Source organism: Buceros rhinoceros, unplaced genomic scaffold, assembly GCF_000710305.1.
Source record: "Buceros rhinoceros silvestris isolate BGI_N320 unplaced genomic scaffold, ASM71030v1 scaffold6143, whole genome shotgun sequence".
NCBI classification, from domain to species: Eukaryota; Metazoa; Chordata; class Aves; order Bucerotiformes; family Bucerotidae; genus Buceros; species Buceros rhinoceros.
The window spans coordinates 34,739-49,582 of record NW_010402950.1 but is presented as its reverse complement, the minus strand read 5'-3'; the positions used below and the strand labels follow the sequence as shown (position 1 = coordinate 49,582).

At 39.7% G+C, this 14,844-nt stretch overlaps 1 protein-coding gene across 1 annotated transcript; it reads right to left on the bottom strand.

Annotated features, from left to right (window-relative positions):
* Positions 1 to 950: 950 nt before the first annotated feature.
* LOC104490519 (protein BEAN1-like) lies at positions 951 to 13,027 on the bottom strand (the record flags this gene model as incomplete). Its single annotated transcript, XM_010132813.1, has 3 exons — positions 951 to 1,263; positions 10,207 to 10,348; positions 12,724 to 13,027. Coding segments are annotated over 3 exons (759 nt in total), but the record flags the coding sequence as incomplete, so codon positions are not given.
* Between the last annotated feature and the right edge of the window lie 1,817 nt (positions 13,028 to 14,844).

The window sequence follows — 14,844 nt, the reverse complement described above, 5'->3', positions numbered from 1 at the left end:
GGCATCTATTATTTACATCGCACAAATGTAGTTAATTACTAGAGGTCAAGGTCCTTTGTGACACAGGCTCCTTACTGAAGAAGGAGACCAGTCAGTGCCTGAAAATGCGGTCATGCATGGGAATTGGCATGAAGCATCTTCTGGCATTCCAGACACTGCCCTTCCTTTGGCTATAGCAAGTGCCTGTGAACGGCATGCAGCTCCCAGGCCTGCACAGGGCTGCGGTACAGCTTCCGCAGGTAAAGCCAATTGGTCTTTGGGGATCCACTGCCATCTCTTCGTCAGCTAGTTTCCTTTGAGGAAGACTCACAGCAGGCTTTGCAATGGTCTGGAAAGCCAGGTACTGGCCAGGCTTTCCACAGAAAAAATGTGATTATCAAAATATTCTCCTTTTTCTTTTGCTCCTTTATGGTACAAGCAGGGTTTTGCATGTTTTACAGGCAGGGTTCTATCTCTATCTACTGAAATACATATTTAGACAAAGAATTATTTAAAAATGATTTGTTGCCAAGACATGGAATGTAGTGTACTAATGACACCTATGAAGACAACAAAATACTCTTCTTTTTCCTTCTGCTCTAAAACATGCGAAGTATCATAAAATCAACAATTAGGCTTGACTGTATAACACGTATCTACATTAAGAGTGGCTGATTTCAGTGTGTTTTGAAATGCTTCAGAAAGGTCAGATGCACTGCTTTTCACTGCTGCTCCTTTATGCGTGTGATGTCATGGAACACTGAAGCACAAAGAGTGAAGTTTATGTAAACTTTGAAAATTCACTGTAAAAAATAAATGCTATTGCATCCCTGTTTAAAGATATAAAATAGTTATAACTTTGAGAGGTTTTATTCTTCCATTTAAATGTTTTTGTTGGTCTGAGTTCTTCAGAAGAATTGAAGGAAAGAGCCACTTTCTTTCACATCATTTGGTTCAGAAGGGTCTGATAGTTAAAAATTTTTCAGTACTTCCACTGGAACAAGTGGGATGGGGATATTCTGTTCAGTCACCACTGTCTCATACAGGGGGGCAGCCTCCAGAGTGAGAGACGACAGAGAGATGGATGAAATGGGCTGCTGCAAGTCCTGCAGCCTGATTGCATAATCTGCAGCCTGTCCTGTAGTCCCAGATGTTGCTGCTTCTTCCAGGCTAACATTTATAGATATGTCATTTCTTTGACAAGGGTCCATAAGAGAATATGGGGGGGGATCATCTGTGGGAATATATATTTGTGTTGCTCCTGGCCCCACGCATTCATCGTAGCTGAAAGAAAAAAAGAATTTTTCATTAGATTCCTGTGAAAAATGCCTCAGTGCCTTATATTCAGCATAACAGGGGCAGGTAAAGTGAGAAGAAAAGGTTTATCGAGTGTTCTGTTCCTCAGCCCATGTCCTTGCTTGCCCAGCCATGTGAGACACTTGAGAAAATAATGCTTAAAAGCATGTCTCCAAATACCTGAAGGTAATCCCAGAGGTTTTGGTGAAAGTTGAGGCACCACCCTCCTGCGTGAAAGTACTATCTGTGGCAGCACCATCCAGCTGAGGTGCCTGGGGATAAGCTCCTTGCAGCTGGCTGTGCAGGAGGAGTGGCACTGCTGGCTCACGCGAAGCTGTGTATGCTGCACCAGTCACAACAGGCCCAACGCAGCGCAGGTTCATTCCTCCTCTCAACTGCTCATAAGCAGCTAAGTTAGAAAACAGCTGGGGGAAAAGGAAGTGGTGTTGCCGTTTACAGGTATGAAATAACATATAGAGAGCTTTAGCTGGAGTCTGAAGTAGAGTGTCGCATCAAATGCTGTCCTCCTGACTCACAGCTCTCTGGTGCTCAGCCAGCAGTTACATGTGGTGGCTTGTCTGGGTTGCAGATCTGCGCTGGCAGGGCAGCAGGATTTCTTGCTGAGGTGCAGAGCTGTGATGAATAATCTTGACAGACTCCTGGTCATTCTGCGACTGGTCAGACTGCTCATCATGTTCCTCCCAAAAAGGAGGAATGCAGGACAGACTGATCTGTGCATTTCCCCAAGGAGCCAGCTCAGGTCTGTCAAGGCTTCGTAGTTCTGTCTGTGCCAACAAGCTAGAGCCAAGGGAAACTTAGTACCTCCCAATTCCACTACTGTGCTCTGTGCTTGCTGCCCTGGCATGAATGCAGACAGGCATCTTGGATTAGAGCTTGGACTGCACAGCCTGGGGAGGCACACGAGGGATAAATAATGAGCCTGGACAGACCAGCGTGTCTTTGTGCTTGTGGTTTCTCACGTTCTGTGTTGCAGGAAGGGGATGGGAACAGACAGGGTCAGGATCCATGTGTTTGTACTGTGCTGTGCTGGCGCTGCCCAGCCCTCTGAGCCTAAGAGCTCTGCAGAGATTGCACTGAGGCCCAAGGTGGGCTAAACCACAGCTGGTAAATCTAGACTGTTACCTGGATGGTCCACTGTCTGGCTACCATAGCATCACCTGCTTGTCCAGAAACCAAAGCTGACTCCACTTCTACCAAGCCAGCGAAGGCCTAGTTGTCTGAAGGAAGGTTTTGTTTTCCTGGCTCACTGCCTACAGGCAGAAGTGAGGAAAAGTCATAACGTCGTGATCTTAAATGTTGGACCTGCTTTGTTTATTATTGTATTGTTTAACTGTTCCAGGATAATTTTAAATCCAATTCTGAAGGAGGGAAAGTTTCCTGTAGAAAAAACTCTGACTACTCAGTTAACCTGAAAAACAGTTTAGCTGGAACCAGACAAATTAAAAACCCATTTCCTCAATCACAATAACAGCAGAGTCATTAAGATGTAGGATATTTCCTGAAACACAGGATATTTAGCATATGCCTTTCCAGGAGACTGCAGGCAGTCATTCTGTCCCCTGTAATTGCATTACTGCCAGGCTAAACCCAAGCTAATAAACCCTGCTTGTAGATTATAAGTGGCTTGCAGCAGGGCAGCTTGCATGGGTTAGAGTGAGCTCAAATCCACTGCAGTGAACCATGGAGGCTCTAGAAAAATACTTGGTTCTGCTGCGCTCGTTCATACCTCTCCCTGGGAGTGCTCCGGATAACTCTGATGCTATTGTTGCTAATCTGGGTGATGGAAGTGGTTTTTGGGGAAGGGAAAGCTAAGATAGTGAAATCTTAGTACTGTGTTACTAAGTAACTCAGATATCCACAGGTGTTTCTATTTTTACTTCCCTTTTATCTTACTTCTATGTTCATGAGGACAATGGTTTTAAATTCAGACTAGAAAATTTTCATCTCCCCAACAGAAAGAATGGTATTTTAAAAAACATAGCAGTGTTCTGAAGATGCTGAATAGGGCTGCTAGATACTTCAGAAACAAGTCCCATCATGCAGGAGGTTGATTGATTTTGTACATCTTGTGGAAAAGATTTCAGTCCAGTCTTGAAGTCCACTGAAGCTTTCAAGCATACCTGATACTGTTTTAAAAGACCTTAGACCTCAGTCAGGGATTGAGGACCTGATGTCCTCACCTCAGTGTGAGTAAAGGAAGAGCCACTCTTTTTGCAGAATTACTTCCTAGGAGCTGCATCTTTACTTAATTTACATTTTGCTGACCTAAACCCAGTGAATTTATTTAAAATCTTTCCAGATTTTGACTGACTTAATCAGGCTAATGAAGAGCACCTACTGGGTCCTGTTACCATAGTAAAAGTGTTTCCATTTTGAAAAACTCATAGTAATGGGAGTTTCAAGGTGGAAAATTTTGAATCCTTTTGCTGAGACACAAAAGGAGAGAAGCTTCTCTGTGTCGTTATTCTGGGTCCAGGCCCAGCACAAGGGAAATCTGCCAGTGACCTAAAGGAGGAATGGGCACAGTATGAACCTTCTACTTACTGTTGTTATCTCATTTTCATTTCTTTCCCTTGGATTTTATTTAATATATTTTATGGACTGTAGCTCAGCTCTGTAAAACTGAAAAGCTCAGTTGAATAAATAACAAAATAATCTTTTGCGAAAGAGACTTTTAAGTGTCAAGACAAATGGGTAACAAATTACAGTATTCAGGACCCGGCATTTTAGTGTTTAGGGCACTTTAGTGTTAGGGTACTTTTGTTTATACGTATGATGGATAAAAAATATTTCCTGGTTTTTCTCCAAACACCAATACAAGTAATGTCCCCCCATAATTTCTGGCAATTAAGATCACAAGTAACTTATTGTATTTCATTAACAATTTACCATATTGATACTCAGCTTCCCATGTTCTCTGCTAAGCATGCTGTTTGTGCTTGTAATGCTGACGCTGCAAAAGCTATTACTGTGACACTAGTAGTGGAGGCTACAGATAAGGTTCCTAGAATTTTCTGTTGAGGATAGAAAGGAGATGAATTAAGGTCATACAAGCAACTTTAATTTTGTATTTTAAGTGGAAAACCAAAAATACTTGCTAGTATCTTGCAAAAATTACAATGATAGTTATGTTTTATCTGAGAGATTCGGTTCTGTGAATTTGTATATATGAAAAGTAGCTGATGCTTGAAGCAGTCACAGGAAAATCCTTTTAGACAAGAACTTATTGCATACACCGCATCTCATGAATGTCACTGGTCTCTTTCAGCCCTGGAAGAAAATCCTTGGTTACAGTACTTGTGGTGGATTCACTTGAATCCATTATTAAAAAAGAAATCTTAAGGTTCACTGTATCTTACAGGCAGTCATGAGAAGGGGTTACTGACCATGAAACGTGCTGTCGTCTATATTTGTTTTTGGCCTTGTTTCTTGTCAGAATAACTTCACTGTCATTGCAGACTATGCTATTGAGGTTTTAAGGGATAGTTATACTAGGAAAGGCAAAGAGAGCTGATGGCTTAACTGTTTGTAAATGTGATCAGCAAAGCATGTCTTCAAGCTGACCTTGTTGACTCAGAATATTGGGGGGAAAATAATGAATTTGTCAGGTCTCATAGCAACAAACCTATCCTAATACTTATTGCTAAGGAAACCCAAAAGAGCTCATTTAACTAGCTGTCGTTCATAAATTATGACCTACTCTCTGGGGAAAGAAGAAGGTTCTGCTTAGAGAATTTTGTAAGATGCAAACAATAGCTAGTGGAAAAAAAGGGAATGGGGAATGAAGAATTCCTCTTTGTGAAACAGATGTCTTTCCTTACTTTATTCACTTGTTATATGTTACGAGTCTGCTGTAATTGCTTCTGTTGCATCATTTCCGTTTTGCTGATGTCCTACTGTCTTTTTTCAAGAATGGTAAACAGAATCTGAAAGATTCTGAACCTGGAATCTGGAAACTGAACCTAGAAAATACATGTGCTGACAGGTTTAAGTTGTGATGAAGACAACACAAAGCATGATTATGTGATGTTGTTACCTACTAAAGAATAGTTGAAATTAGAGCAAATACGTTGTAACTCTCTAAAAGAGGATCAAAGGAAAAAAATAATGATGTGTTTGGCCATGGACATAGCTCTCTGATCACGCAATCTACTAACAGCTGGGTTTGCAGGACAGCAGCTTGGAAATCTGTCAGTGTTTCCTTTGAGGTGTTTTTTTTTGGAATGTATGCATTCTCTGGTGATGTATGATTCATGTATGGTATCACGATGATACCATGATGAAATGTATAATTTTTGATAGAACTGCTCCTATAGTGACATATATCATGAGACAGGATATTTTTCTAGGTTTATTTTTGATACTGACAGTTTCCATGTGAAATACTAAGTGCATTTACTAACTGGATATTTACTTTTATTTTGCATGCTTTGTCAGTGATTTAGTAAGTATTAGCTTAATATATATTGCTATATAATAGCAATCTATTCCATGCTACTGATTGTCTCAGTCATTCATTAAGTTTAATTCTTGAACAATGAGTTAGAAAGAAGAACCAAAACGTTTTTAATAAAAAAGAAACACCCCGAACTGTTGGGGCCTAGTAATTAGGAGAATGATAGTGCAAGAATAAGCAAATGTAGTTATGTGCCACCTTCTCCTGTGTAGTTTAAGTTCTCCTAGCTATTGTGTTAGTATGAAATCAAAGTCCATCTCTTTCTGGGTCTGGATAATATTACATGAGAATTTTTTACTATGACTGACCCCAAATTACAGTGGGTGAGGGTGCAAGTAGCAGGCATGTAGAGATAACAGCTTGCACTGTCAGCCAAGACAGGGGCCTGAAGGAATGATCCAATGCCTCATAAAATCAGGAGTATTTTCTGGGAATGTTTTGTCACCTGTTTGAAATGCAGATGTTTAAACAAGGGGGAGGCTCCTCCTAAGGTACTCTGGTGAAATCAAACCTCTCTCTTTTTGTTATGTGTGGAGTGATGCTGATCTCCTAATTTAATGGACTTTTAAGCTCCCAGAGGTGTGTTAAATGCACCTCCAAGGTGCCTGCCTGATCTTGGAGTAGGTAAGCATGAATAAATAACAGTTACTTTCTATTTTTAAATAGTAAAAGACAGAACCCAAGGTATTGTTTAAGGAAATGTCCAAGGCTTAAGTAAATTAACCCATGATGAGACAGGAAACCTGGAATTAGTTTTCCCTAATTTGCGGGAAGGAGAATTCTATTGTTAGTTCGCCTGTTGTCTAACTGAAGTTAGAAGCATGTACTTTGCCCTCTCTGGTAACACAGACTGTGAAATGTTAACATAACTTCCAGCACTGCTACAAGTATTTGTACGTGTTAGAAATAGGCTCCGAAACACAAACTCCTAATATCTTGAAACTGCTTAGTTCATACTCACTTTATTTTGCTTTTACATTTCTCTTCTACACCTTATGTAAAATCAGTCTGACAGATGCTAGCACGGATATGAGATTCATTAGAAAGTCATTAATTATCCTGAAGGGATGTTTATGGATAGGAGCACTGTATATTTTGGGCTGTCAAGACAAATTGATCAAATGGCTTTTCTGTAACCACCTTATAACTATGGCAGACTCGGGTTAATGACAAACTCAGTGCATGGTGTTCCTCTGAATCCATCGTAAAATTTAATGCAAGAAAGTGGTTAGTGGAAATGTCTATGGTGATGATCAAATTGAGCCTCAAATGCAATTTGTGATTTAGATACAAAAGCAATTAAAATTATTAACATTCCAAGGCATTTTTCATAAATTCATTTCCCCATTAAAATTTTTACATCAATAGTATTTTGTATTGGTCTTCCAATTGGAGAGTCGAGAGTGGGCAGTCCTGAGGAGTTAGTTCTCCCTCAGCCACAGAAGTAGGTACTCTTCACTCTGACTCTTTGCTTCGTCAGCCTTCTCTCTAAAATTCCTTTTCTACTCGTTTCATGGTTTAAAGCCCAACTGTAAAATCTAATGAAAACATTCTAGACTGATTATAATCACCCTCTTGGTCGAATAGAGGTGTTGTGCTTTCTACTGAAATCACTTTAGAAAGTATTATTTTAGCAAAAATGGTACATTCAGGAATACTCCGCTCCGCAGCACGGAGTATGCAGTGATGAAATGCTCTTGCGGGCTATTGCAGGCTGTATTAGAACAGCACAGTTAAATGAGGCTAATGCCTTGGTGCCTGCTTGCAGGACGCTAGTTTTCAGTCACTGGATTCTTTCACTTCAAGTATGTGGTGAGAATTGTTTGCCAATGCAGTTGCTTTCCTGACTGCTTTTCATTTCTGTTCATGCTACAGTTGTGCTATTAGGTTTTGGGCATGCTAGTTCAGCTTTAAATTACAACTTTCACTGCATGAATTAAAAGGAGGAATTGCATTAATTTAGCCAGTGCTACATTTCAGTAAACTTACTCTCAAAACATTATTGTATTTAACAAGATTGATCCCAGTGAGTTAATATTTTAAATGCACAAGGTCAAGCATGTCTCTTTTTATGCTTCAAGGCCATGTCTGACTGTCAGTTTTCCTGCTGTTAGCACCCATCAGTCCAAATAATCTCCATGCTCTAATAATTATAAAAAATAGACTTTACTGTTATGCCATGGAGGAGAGTGTGTAAAGAATAATAAAAAAGATATACAGAAATCTCTCATTACATAATTACATAATGCAGTATATTCATGCTTCTCAACCAATGCTTTTCTGAACAGAAAGTTACAATGGTCTATATAAAGTATTAATAGTAAGTTTAAACGTCTCTAGCTTTGCTTTCAGCCATCTGCTAAGCTCTATATTTCCTGAAGTTGTGCTGCTAAGATATAAAACATAAGATTTTGATGATTTGTCAAAGGTACTTTTTCTAAGATATTTAACTATGGTAGCAATGAGAAAACATCAAAACCATTAACGATAATCTTTACTTCTGACCTGTGATGCAGAACTGCAAATAGTGGAGTGAGCGGTGTTTCGTTGTGTATGCAGTGTTGGATCTTGAGCCTCTCAGGGATACAGTCCACTCAGCCCAGAAGAGAATCTCGAGGCCATGGCTGTACACCTTTACATCCCTCTGATCCTAGCATTGATGTTCTAGTTTCTTAGAACCTGTGCCAGGTTTATTACAAAGGAGTAGCTGGAGAATTTACAGGACAGTACAGATCATCTAGTGCTATCCTGTATCACTTGTGTATCTCCTTCCAGAGAACTCCATAGAGGTGGAAGATCCTTCTTTGGGCCTGTTTCAAACTGGAAATGGAAGCAACCTTTGGTATAATCTCAGGAGACCTGTCTTCTAAAGTATGTTCTCAGCGCTTGTTCAGAGGAGTCTGAGCTTGTTCTCAGAAATCTGGCCAGCTGCCCACTCAAGCTGTTCCTTGGGTGTCAGCTGGCTGGCTTTTATTAGTAAAGACTCGGGGGTGTGGGTCCAAAAACCAGTTTAAAGTTTTAAGTGGCTTTACATGAAGTTCTACAAATTTAGATGCTAGGCTCAGAATAATTTTTTACATGTAAGCTTTCTGCTAAAATATTTACCATCTCTGAAAGCCCATTTATTATATAGTATGGCTTTGTAATACATAAAGGGATGCTTGTAGAACACGCATAGAATAGAAAAAGCAAAGATCTATATATTGTATATTCATACTGACTTGCTCTACATTGCATATGTATACAAGCAGTCAGAAAAGGTCTTACAAGTGTATTGGTTTAACTCAATCTGCTTAAAAGAAAGAAAAGGGAGGCACACCTGTTCAACCATTATTTGCTGTTTGTAGATATAGTACTACAGAAACCCTGAAGTGATGCTCTGTTTGAAATGATTTCTGTTGGTTCGCTGGAGGAAGCAACTGAATTGCTTTATTTATTAATCTCAAGGTGCGTGAGGCACACAGAGGAGATAGGGATGGTTTGAAGTGCAACTCTTGTCACTCGTGATGGCTGTATCCTGTGTCCTGTGAATGCAGGCACACATGTGGAAGGAAATGCTGTATAATTTCAGGAACAACTGTCTTTGGAAACAGGCTCTTCGAGGGATGTTACCTCACCCAGCAATTAGAACTACCTGATATTTGAGGGACGGTCTTCTTCAAAGAAGCTACTACAATTCACACAACTGTGGCTCTCTAGAGCAGGTTTGGGTTGAACACCTAAATGGTAGTTGTCCTCCTTCACAGATTATTGATACACAATGAACAATCCCAGTTTTCTCCCTCTCCTAAATTAGGAGGTTAAGTACAATTTCTGCAGATTATTGATACACAATGAACAATCCCAGTCTTCTTCCTCTCCTAAATTAGGAGGTTAAGCACAATTTCTAGGTATGTCAGAAAGGTATGATTTCTTCAGTTCTGATTTCTGATAGGGTATTTGGGTTCAGAAAGCTGAGAAATGAGTCTTACTGAAAAATACAGAAATGTTTAAAGATTTCTTGCACACTTCCCCCCCGTCCCCCTTCTCCCTTTAGTTTTTTCAGTTTACTCTGATTTGAACCGTCTCAAGATCAGTAATAAATGCAACCTGAAAGTTCTTGAAGGAAGTATATATTTTTCCCCGGAAGTGAAAGTTTGACTGGTAAAATAATTTATTTCAAAGAAAGATATTAATAAGTAATTTTACTCGTGTGTTTCATGAGTATGCCATCAAAATGATACATTTTAATATGATTATCAGTAAATGAGAATTGGCTGTACACCTGCCTTCGTTTACTAAAGATACATTCTGCTATGGAAAACCTGAATGTATACTCAAAATAAAGTCTGTCTGTATTTGGAGTTTGTGTGACCTGCATTTTTTGTAGTGGGTATAGGTCTAGCAGTTTTACATTCTTTAACAGGCTTTGCAAGTGCAGGCTCTAACACTCATAATCTTAGAGAAGTGCTTACCGTGGAGGTGAATCAGGATACATGACGCTGACCTGAGAAAGTGTATCCAGATAGGAACCAAAATCAAAAGCTGGGGGGAACTCTTCCATGCAGGTGGATCTCAGCTCTCCAAAAGAGCCACCATAAGAGAAGCCATCTGGAGCTGGAAAACAAGCAATTAAAACTTGCTGCGCTTTTCCTCCATGGTGGATTTTCTGAGACAAGAGAACTGTTTATAACGCTCATAAATCAGACCACAAAACCTGTCTGAGGCAGAGGAATTACTGGTATCCTGCAACAGTCAGGTTTCATCAGATGTATCTATTTCTTTAAGAGCAAGTTAGCATCATCTGTAGATGAACTGTGGTGTTTCAGGATGTGGTGCTCGGACTATATATTTAGCACTGCCCTACAAGATGCAGGTGTCTAAAGCTTTTCTTGTGCCTCAAAGGTTAGAAAGGAGAGTCAGTTCTGCTGCATGCAGCTTCAAACATTAGCAGGGTTGCTGAAGTTCTCTGGAGCTGCATACATTGACACCTTGCCAGTTCTGTGAAGGATTTTAAAAGGAGCCTTAGGTGTTTGATTGTAGGTATGTGTCTTGAGAAACTGAGGTTCTCAAAAACACTCACAAAAATGAGAAAAAATGGAAAATAGTGGAGAAAATCATCCTGCTGCCTGCTCCAGGGCTTTCTTAATGCTTTCATGCATGAGCTTCATAGCTCTGCAAATATGAAGAAGTTAGTGCTATTTTCTGACTTAGAGGATGTTCACTTAGCTAATGTTCACCATTCTGGTGTAAATCTCCCTAAGAATGTCCCAAATCGTGGAAATGCAGCAATCTCCGCTCCCCCACCCCTGCAGCTGTCTCCCACATAAAGTGACCCCTCCTTGTTCACTCGATGCATCCATCGTACCTGGAGAGAAGGGCCAGCTTCTGCAGTGACATTGAAGTAGCGTCTCTCTCAACAGAGGGTAAAGGACAGGACTCGCTTGAACTGGCTGTTCCTCCTTCTGGCAGTTTTCACCTCTGCCAATGTATTCTTGAGGAATTTACCAGCACTGATCTAGTCTATCATGCACTGTGCTTTCCTTCTGCTTGGTAAATGAAGGAAGCCAACTTCACAGTGACTCCTGCTGCTCCCATGCTGGCCAGTGGAAGCATGCTGAAATATTAGGATGGTGTGTGCTGATGTAAAATTTTCACTTGGGTAGACTGGTAGAATTTAGTTCAAGATTATTCCTTTGAATTTCTCTGAAAATATCACTATGTTTTTCTGTTTCTCTAGAATTGTGGGTTTTTTTTAACAGGCAGTTTAAAAATTGCCTTCCATGTTTTTGCTTGGCTTCAGGGTTTTTAAAGGAGCTAAAATTAACATAGCAGTAGATTTAAATGTAGTGATTGAATCTTAATGGTCAGTATTTTATCATGCCAAAATGTTGCTGTTCATGGGTAAATCAGTAACTCCAATTTGGGTTTAACTACTTAATTCCAAATTTAGCTGCTGAAAAGTAGGAAAAATAGTTGTTATAATAATAGTAGACATTAGTTTTCTTGTGTGGGTTTTTTTTTTTTTTTCCTTTTCCCCTCTGTACATTACCATGAGAGTTTGCATTTTACTTCTTTTGGAGTCTAAAATTTAGTCCCAAAACATAGATGTTACTCATTTATCTGGATAAATGTTTCTGGAAAAGGCAAAAAGAATTATTCCAGGCTCCAAGTGGAAACTGATCCTAGGAAATGTGTTTCTTTTAGACATGGAAATTCCTAGTCTAAATGAAGTCTAACAGACTTCAGTGGAAACTTGATTTACCTCAGTGAAATCAAGATTTGAGTCAATGCATTTTTCTGTGGCTCACTATTACTCTCTTTTTATATATAAAGAAAAAACTCAACAGTATGCAATGAACTGCACTCCCAAACTGCATACAGGAGCCTAACCACAGACACTGGATAGCAACCCTGTCTCTTTAATGATGATAACAGCTGTGATGACATTGATGTCATCAGCGACATCATTAACAACGATGACAGGTTGTAATGACATTTTGCTGCCCTGTTGTTCTGTTTATATCCAGTTACTAACTTTTGAGGTTAGAAAAGTAGTAATTGCCCAGGTGTTGTAGGTTGGTGCATACTGCAGAAGTGAAAACATACCTGGCTTTCCAACAAAGAGAGTTTACATTTTATGCTATACCAAGGCTCTAACAGGATATGAAAACAAGCTATCGGGAGTCTAGCAATGGAGAAGAAATCTCATAACGTATCAAGGGAAAAATGAGCTGTTTAAGGAATGCTGTCAGCATTGGCCTTGTTATTGTTAACCTTTAACTGTGGAGCTTATACTACGTGAATTCAGTGCCAGCACAAAGATGTTACTAAACTACAAAGCTGCTTGCAACCTATTTATCCCAATTTTTAACTTTTTTTTTTTTTATCTCTTGCATGGTGGCCAGATGCTTTTTATTGCCTGTAGCAATTTATTGCCCATATCACCAGGTATTAATAAAGTTAAGCGTTATCTTGACTACTAGTCTTACCGTAAACAGCATCTCTCCTCAGATGTGGGTGTCTTAACCGTCCCTCCTTTCGCAGACTGCCAACAATAATTGTAACACAGGATAGGAACAGCACAAGTCCAATCACTACTCCGGCCACCAGAAGGGGTGAAACTAGTAAACTGGTATCATTTCCATTTTCACCATAGCTGGGGAATTCATTGGTTGGGCTGCTCTGGTTCAAGTGAACTTCTGTACAGCAGAGAGAGAAAGAATGTGCCAGTTGTGGAAAGAGACATTTACAGAGTGTGGTTATACAGATGTGAAAACTAAGAGCTTCAAAGCCCTAAGACAGCCTGAGATAGATCTGTTATACTAATTCATGCTTGTATGGACACTATTTATCAGCTATTTCTGAAGCTGTAACAGGCAAATCGTTGCTCTGTTACTGGGGAATATCCTACTGGAGTCAATGGTGTGTGCTGCACAATTTTGATTGCTTATTCCTGAAAAATTCTTTGTATTGTGAATTGATTGAAGAACTTCAGTGTGCAAGAAGGAATGTTAAAAAAAATAAAATTGGGCTGCAAGCAGATTAGAGGAATTGTGTATTGTTTCTAGGTGTGACAAGACTCCAAAGTTTTGCAGAGAAAGTTTTGGGCAAGAGTGAAACAGAGGTGTGTGCTTTTGTAGCAAAGGGAATGCTTTTGTCTGTGGCGTGACTCAGCATCCCAAGAAACTGATTTGGAGCAGAGAGGGGAAGAGGCTCGTTCAGAGTGGGATTTTCATCAAATACATGACTTATTAGGAGAAGCTCAGGTGACATGGCAGTCCTCTTGGCTTTCACATCTACTAAGTTGTTGAAACAGAAAACCACCACAGCGAGCACTTAAAATTTACTCATTAAAAACCTCAAAGTAAAGAAACTTAATTTATTGCCTTTTGGGTTCCCTCGTGCTTAAACATTGACCTAAGGATGGTGGCCAATCCTGTGCTTTAGACCAGGCTTTCCTAGTGCTCAAACTGGCTCCGTGCCTTGTGGAGAGGCTAGGTTTGGTTAAGTCATTCTCATTTCATCCTCCCTAGTTTGGCCTGATGCTGTGCGAGGAAGGATCTGTGTGGGCAGGCATATCCCAAACCAGCATGGGAGCACTGTGGTGCAGCAGGTACACCCTGCCCTTCACCAGGTGACTGCAGACAGCTCTAGCTTGTATGTCTTTGTTCCAGGCAAGCAGTTCTACACAGCAACATTACTACTGTTACTTCCACCCCATTTTGATTTTTCAGCCAAAACGCGCTTATGTTGTATGTGGCAAAAACTGTAACTGCTTTCCTCTGATTAAAAAAAAATAAAATTCATATTAAGTTCAATAATAAATCTGCTTAAAGGTGAAAAATGGAAAATACAAGAATATTGCAAACTATGAAAAGTCAGAATTATTCCAGTAGTTTATTTCCAAGTCAAATACTCTTTAAAAACAAGCTAAAGAGAGTATCTTAAGTCAAACAGTAAGTTTCCTCTAGAGAACCAACTGATGACATGTGATATACATGTGAATGAATTGCCCTTAGCTGTATTTATGGGGGATTGTACTGCTAATGGAGGGGAAATTATGCGGAAAGATGCAGGATTTCAGCAGACACATCCTGGCTTAAGTAAAAAGCCCTGTATGTTTATTTGTGGACAGATGTTTGGGCATGCAGTAAAGGCAGCCAAATTGGGGCCTAGGTCTTGAAAACAAGTTGCAATAAGCACCCGTTTTCTTATCCCTAATCCACAGTTTATTAAAAACTCACAAACGAACACCTCTCTCCCCCCAAATTAAAAAGAAATCTCCCATTAGCTGCTCAGGATCAGACCATGTACTGAGGAAACCAGAATTTTATTGATGCAAGAAATTATTGGAGATGCTTATATACCTAGACTAGCTTTTGAATACGGATGTATTTTTATATCTGGATATAAAATATGGATATATTTTTATATGTGGCTCTATGCCAGTTGAACAGATATATAATTTTCTTCCTACAGAAACTAAGACTAACAATTTTGCTCTTTTGAATGTTCTGTGAAGTGAATATATGCTTTTGGAAGCGCAAGTGCTTTTTACATGGATAGATGTTAGCAGGTAGTTTTCGGCAGTGTTTTTCCCGCTCTTTCCC